This window comes from Haliotis asinina, chromosome 4 (assembly GCF_037392515.1).
Source record: "Haliotis asinina isolate JCU_RB_2024 chromosome 4, JCU_Hal_asi_v2, whole genome shotgun sequence".
NCBI lineage: Eukaryota > Metazoa > Mollusca > Gastropoda > Lepetellida > Haliotidae > Haliotis > Haliotis asinina.
This window is the reverse complement of record NC_090283.1, coordinates 16,227,303-16,237,714: the sequence shown is the minus strand read 5'-3', so window position 1 is coordinate 16,237,714 and position 10,412 is coordinate 16,227,303. Positions and strand designations below refer to the sequence as shown.

The following is a 10,412-nucleotide window of genomic DNA, read 5'->3' as shown; positions in this document are numbered from 1 at the left end:
TTATTCAATGCTGATACAATGTTTCCATGAATGTTGTTATTCAATGCTGACACAAAGTTTACATGAATGTTGTTATTCAATGCTGATACAAAGTTTACATGAATGTTGTTATTGAATGCTGATACAAAGTTTACATGAATGTTGTTATTCAATGCTGATACATAGTTTACATGAATGTTTTTATTCAATGCTGATACAATGTTTACATAAATGTTGTTATTCAATGTTGATGCAAAGTTTACATGAATGTTGTTATTCAATGTTGATGCAAAGTTTACATGAATGTTGTTATTCAATGCTGATGCAAAGTTTACATGAATGTTGTTATTCAATGCTGACACAAAGTTTACATGAATGTTGTTATTCAATGCTGATACAAAGTTTACATGAATGTTGTTATTCAATGTTGATGCAAAGTTTACATGAATGTTGTTATTCAATGCTGATGCAAAGTTTACATGAATGTTGTTATTCAATGCTGATACAAAGATTACATGAATGTTGTTATTCAATGCTGATACAAAGATTACATGAATGTTGTTATTCAATGCTGATACAGAGTTTACATGAATGTTGTTATTCAATGCTGATACACAGATTACATGAATGTTGTTATTCAATGCTGATACAGAGTTTACATGAATGTTGTTATTCAATGCTGATACAGAGTTTACATGAATGTTGTTATTCAATGCTGACACAAAGTTTACATGAATGTTGTTGTTCAATGCTGATACAAAGTTTACATGAATGTTGTTATTCAATGCTGATGCAAAGTTTACATGAATGTTGTTATTCAATGCTGACACAAAGTTTACATAAATGTTGTTATTCAATGCTGACACAAAGTTTACATGAATGTTGTTATTCAATGCTGACACAATGTTTACGTGAATGTTGTTATTCAATGCTGACACAATGTTTGCATGAATGTTGTTATTCAATGCTGATGCAAAGTTTACATAAATGTTGTTATTCAATGCTGATACAAAGATTACATGAATGTTGTTATTCAATGCTGATACAAAGTTTACATGAATGTTGTTGTTCAATGCTGATACAAAGTTTACATGAATGTTGTTATTCAATGCTGATACAAAGATTACGTGAATGTTGTTATTCAATGCTGATACAATGTTTACATGAATGTTGTTATTCAATGCTGATACAAAGTTTACATGAATGCTGTTATTCAGTGCTGACACAATGTTTACATGAATGTTGTTATTCAATGCTGACACAAAGTTTACATGAATGTTGTTATTCAATGCTGATGCAAAGTTTACATGAATGTTGCTATTCAATGCTGATACAATGTTTACATGAATGTTGTTATTCAATGCTGATGCAAAGTTTACATGAATGTTGTTATTCAATGCTGATACAATGTTTACATGAATGTTGTTATTCAATGCTGACACAAAGTTTACATGAATGTTGTTATTCAATGCTGATACAATGTTTACATGAATGTTGTTATTCAATGCTGACACAATGTTTACATGAATGTTGTTATTCAATGCTGATGCAAAGTTTACATGAATGTTGTTATTCAATACTGATGGAAAGTTTACATGAATGTTGTTATTCAATGCTGATACAAAGTTTACATGAATGTTGTTATTCAATGCTGATACAAAGTTTACATGAATGTTGTTATTCAGTGCTGATGCAAAGTTTACATGAATGTTGTTATTCAATGCTGATACAAAGTTTACATGAATGTTGTTATTCAATGCTGATGCAAAGTTTACATAAATGTTGTTATTCAATGCTGATGCAAAGTTTACATGAATGATGTTATTCAGAGGCATGAAGAGTTGTTCGGCCCAGTATACTTCGACGAATATCGACTTACGATGTTCATTTCGGAGCAGAAACACTTTTCGACCTGGGACAAACAAACAAACAAATAAAACAAAACAAAATTCCAAACAATCCCAGAAGCACATCACGTGGCAGAGGTGCGTACAACAAGGACCTAGCCGGTGGTGCTGGATCAGATAAACTGCGACTGTCTGACTAGGATCTTCCACCCCTTCCACCCGATACTAGATTCCCCGGGTAGCGGAAGAATTGACACATTTACTGACAATCGGACCTTTGAGGAGACCCCCTTCGTCATACCTAATCTAAGTTCGGGCTACAAAAGTTAAACCACCGATCACGGGGTCCCCACTGCTGATGAGTGATCCCATCCTATTCGGTAAACCTACACCAGCTCTACAAACTACTACCAGCACTGGGTCTTCCCCTCTGGCAGTTCTGCGTAATGTTTACAAACATTACAAAACTCATGTATCGTAACGTTGAAAGCAGTGCAGCAAGGTGGGGGGAGGGTACCCTGGTCCCTGGTGGTTAAAGCGTTCGCTCGTCACACCAAAGACCTGGGTTCGATTCCCCACATGGTTACAATGTGTGCACGTCCATTATCTGGTGTCTCCTTCCGTGATATCGCTGGAATATTGTTAAGAGCGGCGTAAAACTAAACTCACTCACTGATTCAGTTATTGCATCACCGAGGCATCGCGCTCGATGCTAACATCATCGATACAAACTGAACGAGCTCGACAGAACCCAGCCCCCCCAACTGAAGGTTTTACGACACTTCAAGTTCCTTTGTGTTTGAAGAAGCCTGTTTACTTGTTCGAGTTATAGTCTAAGGGAAGCGACTCTACTGATCTTGCTTGGCAAAGTTGTATTATTTGTCTTGATTGTTGAAGGATATAACTCGGACACAAATGACTATTTTGCTCCTACAGAGACGTGTCTGTGTGTCTGTGTGTCTCTCTCTGTGTGTGTACGTGTGTGTGTGTGTGTGTGTGTGTGTGTGTGTGTAGCGTATATTAGTGATTTTATGAATGTGTGAATGTATATAATAACAGATAAATATATGTGTATAATAAATGGTGCGGACCGATGCAGCAAGGCTTCATCATATCAAGAAAAGACAGAAAATGACTTCCGAATACTAGTTTGAGTCTATGAAGCTTTGTTGTTTACATTATACAATAAGTCTTTCGGAGCTGCGGGGTCAGATGATCAGAGTACAGAGAGTTTGTTCTTCAAGTGCACTTGCTTAGAACAACCTTTGTCAAGGCGCTTGTGTTACAGTTGCGTCTAAGGCCAGAGTGACTATGTATCCGACAGAGCGTAAAACGTTAAGGCGGGAGTCACAAAAATGTAAAGAGAAAAGCTTTGATATTATAATGAAGACCCCACAGTGTTGCCTGCGGTGATCTTTTTGCTAATCTACATCGTCAGCAATGTTTCAGTTATCTTCCAGAATCATATGGGATTTTTTTATGCACACTGCCTTTGAAAATGACATAAAACAGTCATCACATTCGTTGCTGAAAGGCTGTCTTGGTCTGTTAGCAGCACCAGTTTCTCGTGCCGGTGAGGTATCCTAGTGGTTTCAGCGTTCGCTTTTCACGCCAGAGATCCAGGTTCGATTCCCAACATGGGTGCAATATTTGAAACTCATTTCTGGTATCCCCCGCCGTAGTTCTCGAATATTGCTAACACGTCATAAAACTAAACTTCCACACACGCAGTGTGCATAAAATACCCACTCTTTATTTGTTACCTAACACCATGGAGCAGTACTGCCATATAAAAGAGGCCTGTAAACAATCGCTACAAGAATGAGAAGAGTAAATGTATGGAAGAGAATAGCACAATGTGTATGAATAATGTATGGGCCGTTTTCCGTACATACATGTTTTGAATGCACGGGCGCTTTCAAAAAGTGTATAGTACTGTCCATACACAATCAGCGTTTTCTTAATACACCCAGACTACTATGCACATGCAGCCAGGTACGCATATGCATGTATAATGTTTGAACTCTATGTTAGTCAGCCAAGCTGTTGTGGTAGGTATATACCCTGGTAGAGGATCCAGTGACAGTGCATGCAGGTATATCATGGGTGAGTAATGCATTATTTGTTTCCTAGTAACATTAGTATACATTAGTCGCTATATCAGCGCGGAAAAGACAAAAGCTGGATCCATACGTTGAATTGTACCGATGTTGGCAACCCGTCTGAGACTTGGGAGGGGGCATAAACGAACGTTTTATCTACTTGGCTGAATACCTCCCTTGGTCTTTGTCATCATGTGTTGGTCTCCTGTAGTAGCTATATACTAAAAGTCAAAGTCATTATGCGTGTGAGTGCGAGTGTTGCTCTCCTGTAGTAGCTATATACTAAACGTCAAAGTCAATATGCGTGTGAGTGCGTGTGTATAGGTTCGTAGCACGAGTAACAAGACAAGAAATGCACCATATGTTAACGTCGGTATTGCTGGTGCAGTTGATTTACAGAGAACATCGATTCAAAGGAAAACCTTAATATAACATATTTATTCAAGAAAGGGTACGAGTAATTCCAACTTAGTGAAACCGTCTCCAGTATTAACTATCCTCAGAAGCAAAAGCAGTTGGGTGTAAAGGGAACATTGTGTGTAAAACAGGTGTTCGCGGAAAGGACTATGTCATGCATCCAACATTCACAAATTATGACTAAAAGCGGAAGTACGTGGCACAGGAATACTCCGCGGTGGCAGTCAGCAACACAGCCCTGGCACAGGCTAGTTTGTTGCGCGTGCGATTAGAATTTAAATCTGTTCATGAATAATCGTTCTTGCATTTGGTGCGTTGCCAAAGTGAGGACAAACGCAATTTCACATTTCTCATCAATAGGGCCAAATCACTAGTTCTCAACAGGTCGTGGAATATGCACAGTGAATTGATTAAATGAAAATTACATTACGCCAACAGAGAGCAAGAGAAATATGATGTGACGATGTAACCATAAAGCTGTGCACAATCAGTACACCCACCGTCCACTAAAACTCCCATTCCCATCTTCACGAAACAGATGCTTGAGTGCATGTGAAATCGTACCAATGTCATGGTTAAAGACTGCTCACAAGTGATTCCGTGGACACGAGGTATTGGATGTAAATTTGCTGTTAAATGTACATTCTGTCCACAGAGTCGCAGACACCATCCCCAGACAAGGACCAAGGTGGACACAACGTCCATGACGCTGAGAATAATCTGACTGCTTTTAAGCACATATTGTCAAGTGACGATAAGGACATAAACCATCGTGGACAGGACGGGAAGACTGCAATCATGTGCGCAGCACAGGAAGGAAACAGTGACATGTTTGACTTGTTTGTTGCTAAAGGAGCTGACTTATCAATATTAGATGCTGGCGGTAATAACATCCTTCACTATGCAAGTGTTGGAGGAGATGTGAAAATCATGAAGTACATTATCTCAGAACACAAAGCCAGCATCAACAGCAGAGGTGAGTACCAGAGGACCCCAGTGGTGTTGGCAGCCTCGTATGGAAGAGTTGATGCGTTCATGTTTCTTGTTAACCAGGGAGTTGATCTGACTTTAAAAGATGCTTTCAGTAACAACATCCTTCACTCGGCATGTTACGGAGGAAATGTAGATATAGTGAAGTATATCCTGTCACAGACTCCTGTCAATATCAACTCCATTGACAAATTCTTGAGGACGCCTGTCATGTGGGCGGCACAGCTAGGACACAAACTCGTGTTTGATCTGCTTGTTAACAGGGGTGGTGACCTGAAGCTACATGATTTCGTTGGGAACAACATCTTTCATTATGCATGTACTGGAGGTCATATGGAGATCGTGAAGTATCTCCTCTCGAGCAACGTTGTGGATAGGGATGGCAGGAACAGTTATGGATTCACAGCCTCTGCTGTGGCGAAACACCACGGCCATGGATCAGTGCAAGAACTGATTTTGTCCCAGAGGTGAATGAAGCACACATGTTGTGTGACACTTAACTTAACTTTGACATATTAAAAGGTGGTCGGGCACCCAAACCAATTTACCCCTCAGAATACAAGTCTGCTAACTATCCAGTGAAACTATATTGTTTTGAAACCAGTAGAAAAGCTGTTTTAGTAGAAGGAAGAACTGTACATGTATTTTGGACTTCAAGTTTAAACATATTTCCAGAAAATACTAGTGTAAACAATGACATGTCATCATTCGCAGCGACCAACATTTCTTGAATTGTGCAACCAATGATCAGGACATATCAGTATTCAGTGGAAGGACATTTGTCTGTACTAATTACACAAAAGATTACCTTGTGCCCATCTCGTTTATATCCTTCAAGTACCACCTTACTTTTTTCTCAAATATTTGGATGTGTATAATGTTGATGGGAGCGTGAATGTACACATGTGTCAAGTATTAATATGACACTTGACCCACTATATCACACACAGGTGAGTGTCACTGAACGGAAAATCATATTTCCGATTCCCAAGTTGAGGTGAAAATACTGTGTCCACACATGAACTATTTGAGAAATGAACAAACGATTGAAATGTGTTGTAAACGACAGAATTCCAGAATAGGGAAATTCACAAATCAATACATAGGCATCACCATGGCAACATGAAACAGTGAAGGGAGTCCAAGGTAATTTATCTTGCCTCACGCATGAATGTCGTTCTCTGACTGGCTAAGCGCTCTTATGTTATTTTCAATGTACCCCACTTACTTGCAGTGTACCCAGCTGTCAATGGCAACTCACTCAGTACTTCATGGTAGTACGTCTTAATCTCGATTTACACTGAGTCAGCGATATTTTGCTAATACAAATCAATGGAACGGAGATAACTCGAGATCTTGTTTTTTCATTGTGTCGTTTGCAAAATCAGGTGAAGGCTGCGAAAAGAGTTGCCTCACATTCCAATAGATACATTTTGACAAAACGTTGAAATGCAGTGTCTGTGAATATTAAAAAAGGGAATTACACCGCGGCGACTTAACTAAGACAATATCTACGAACAAAACCCCCAGCAAGATGCAAAATTCGAATCGTTTGATTTACACAGGCTGGCTGAAATGTCCCTTGCTTCAAACAGTTCGGAATTAACATTGAGGTGTGCATAAATAGGTTGTTCACAGGTCCCTCGGGGTCTGTGGGTTGAGGGCTCCCCATGCTTGTGTATGTTTCCTGCATTCATAGGGCTCATTGAACATAAACAAACATCGAGGCTACATGTCCCTCTACTAACCAGTGAACAACTTACAATATAGCAAGGGTAGTGATTGTAACAATAAAGACACTGATTGTAAGATTCACCCGGTTGCAACAGTAAATCAGTTTTAAGGACGTAGAGTTCCAAGGGTGTAATGATCGTCGCACTTCGTGCTGGTTTTCTTCTAACTTGAGATGTAATGTGAGATGAGAGGGTATAGCTAGCTCGCCTATATATATCTATCACCTGGAATATAGTCACAACAACACAACTGCACGAGGAAAATCATCGACTTATATTGCCCATTACTGTTTTCTAGACAAAAATGTCATGCATACAAACATGCTGTAACAAAAGTGTCATGACCAACTGATAGAAACATACAACAGAGTACAACAGAACATAAATTCTAAATGGTGAAGCTACTAAGAGGCAAATACAACTTTTTCCACAATCTGGCACATGCAATACCTATCATATCGTGTATATCTGGTATCAAGAAAAGTGTAGGATCACATGAGAACCCAAGCAGAACTTCTATTTGACAGCTTGACTACCATCACAATATGAACGACCCCGAAAGGTACAAACCACTAACGCTCAGTTTTCTCATAGTCCAATGACTTTTGTGACTATGGATGTAATGTTGCATTGGATCGGACTTGGTAGGAGCCGGAAGGGAACTGCAGGATGACAATGACATAGGACACGATAGTGCCAACCATCTGAAAAGGAAAAAATAGCGTTGTGTTGGAGATTCACCTGAGCATACATCCGACAATTATGTAACAAAAGATGACTTTCCCTCAGTGGGGTCGTGTTAGGTACAAATGACTGTCTAGTTTCGTCGTGGTACCATAACTACTACATTTATTTCATTCACAGTTGTCATGGGGACCGGAACAAATAACACAAAATTCGAATGAATGTATTATGAGTGAGTAAGTTTGGTTTCACGTCGCTTTTTGCAATATCCTGGGGGATCAAGGCGGGGGATACTAGAAATGGGGTTCACACATTGTACCCATCTGAGGAATCGAACCAGGACTTTCGGCATGAGGAGTAAAAGATTTAACCAGTAGACTATCCCACCATTCCTGAAGGCCTTATGTCTATCATAGATCGTATTTTCATAATGTCAAACATTGTTCGCTCAGAACGTGACTGTCATGCAGCTTGAAAAGTGTTGGGGAAGATGGGAAACCAGGCACATGATCGAATAAATAAATAAATAAATAGATAAATAAATAAATAAATAAATAAATGATAGTACTGATTGCTGATAGTACATGCCACTGTTTGTCTGCCCCATGTGCATTAGTTAACAACCTCTGTATTGTAGGAAAAACACACACGGACAGAAAACAACAGAGTGATAGTGTATTGTAACAGGACAATACTGTGCTTGGAATCTATAACAGTTCTGGGTTTTTTATATTTTTCTGCTGAGGACTGTTTAGCTCACCGTAAGTACGGTTCCCTTGCTGATGGTAAAGAATCCAAGAGCTGTGATTCCCACATCGGAAGTTGAGACACGCAACAGGAACGTCTGGTACTGAATTCATACATTTAAATGCATTGAATGTTATATATCTATTGTGGAGACATAGTCATGTAATACTGTTTGGTACATATAATGGTGAACTAACTCCAGTTGTTGGCGATCTACAGCCTGTTTTGTAGTGTATCGTTTTCTGTACGTAACGGCCATAACAGTGTTAGGATTCGAACTACGGACCTTCTTATCCGAAGACGGACACCTTGTCCACATGACCAATGACGTTATAACGCCGCCAGCAAGCTTACAAGGCAAGGATGTTATATGGGAGATGACTCCGCGCCCTGCTACATAGTCCCCCGTTCACAAAATGCTCCGAACCGCATATGTGGGTACTGAGGCGTATTTTGCTCAAATTTGATTTTAACATGCTCATTCCCACGTTGGGCGCAAATGTATCGACCATAAAATTTCCGAGTTCCGTGGAATTCCGGGGAATTCGTACCACCCACCTACAGATCCGATGTCGGAGGCCTTTTCTATGATGATAACCTCCCCTCCACTTGGAGTTTCTTCTCCGATATTAGCATGTGTAGTATATGTTTCAAATCAAAGGTTGATTGACAAGATTAGCGATAACTTTTGCCTGTGAGTATTTTTCAATATAATAATTACTTACAGCTCTGGAGCTCCTGCCATCAGCCCAGTTTATTCCAATCTGATAAAGAGCATCTTCCGTTCCTTTTGACTGAAAGATATATGCACATGCAGATTTAGTCCTGTGATGGGAATATATGGACACTGGTAAAGTGTATTAATCATCGCTATAACTTTTTATATCTAAGTTGATCTAATTCTGAGCAGTGTCTGTTGTTGAATTATGTGAACACTTAATCAATAGTCATCTCATATTTGATTAACAATACAGTACAACGTTATTCCGAAGAGGAATAGCTCCAGCTAATAAAAACGTAATATTTTCATCTGTAAACATTCAGCGGAACATCAACTACCTTGTGCTGATTAATGCACTATAATGAAAGTGGAGATTTCCCAGTGCCACTTCCCATCCAACTGCCTCATGACTCTTTGCTGGTGGGCTGATTCGGCTCATTTGCTGATTGCTTTGAAAGACGTTTTATTTGAGATTTAGTTGACAGTGCTCCTCGGTGAAAATATTTGCCACGGTTCAGTCACGATAAGTCACGGTTGTCACAAAAACGTGTTATTATTACACATTATGGCAATAAACGTGAGTTTGTGTCAGGGCGAGGCAGCGAAACGGTTATACTAAGTGGTTTCAAATCGGAACTCACATCGAATCAACTAGAAACCAAAGTTATAGAAACTACATATTGACCTTTGCGTCTCACTTCCAAATTACCAACTTTCAGTCAGTGGTGGATACAGATGGCTGAGTTATGGTGAAAAAAAGTGTTCAATATGACCATGACGCTGACATATTTGGTGAAATTGTATGGTCACCTGTGTTTAGAAAGAAGGTTAGGGGTATTTTAAGGTAAAGGTGTCCATGGCAATGAACAAAGAGTATTATCTTACCTCACACATTAATGTCGTTTATGATTGGCTAAGCGCTATTCTATTATTTTCAATGTACCCCGCTTACAGGCGATGTATTTTTTTCAATGTACCCCGCTTACAGGCGATGTATTATTTTCAATGTACACCGCTGGGAATTCCGAACTCGTCTGGTGCTTCATGGTACTATTTCTTTGTCTCGAATAACATTGAATCACGCATGAAGCACGGAAATTATCGATGTTTTGCGATTGAAAATCGATGGAAGGGAGATAACTCTAAATCTGTTTACCTGTTTACTCTGCAAAATGGCGATTCGCCTCTCATT

General features: G+C 39.3%; 1 protein-coding gene across 1 annotated transcript; it reads left to right on the top strand.

Moving 5' to 3' along the window:
- The first annotated feature begins 3,805 nt into the window (after positions 1 to 3,805).
- LOC137280806 (serine/threonine-protein phosphatase 6 regulatory ankyrin repeat subunit C-like) lies at positions 3,806 to 5,806 on the top strand. The gene is made up of 2 exons (XM_067812010.1): positions 3,806 to 3,821; positions 5,001 to 5,806. Exons 1-2 carry the CDS (start codon positions 3,806 to 3,808, stop codon positions 5,804 to 5,806), a joined length of 822 nt encoding a protein of 273 aa, XP_067668111.1.
- The last annotated feature ends 4,606 nt before the right edge of the window (positions 5,807 to 10,412 follow it).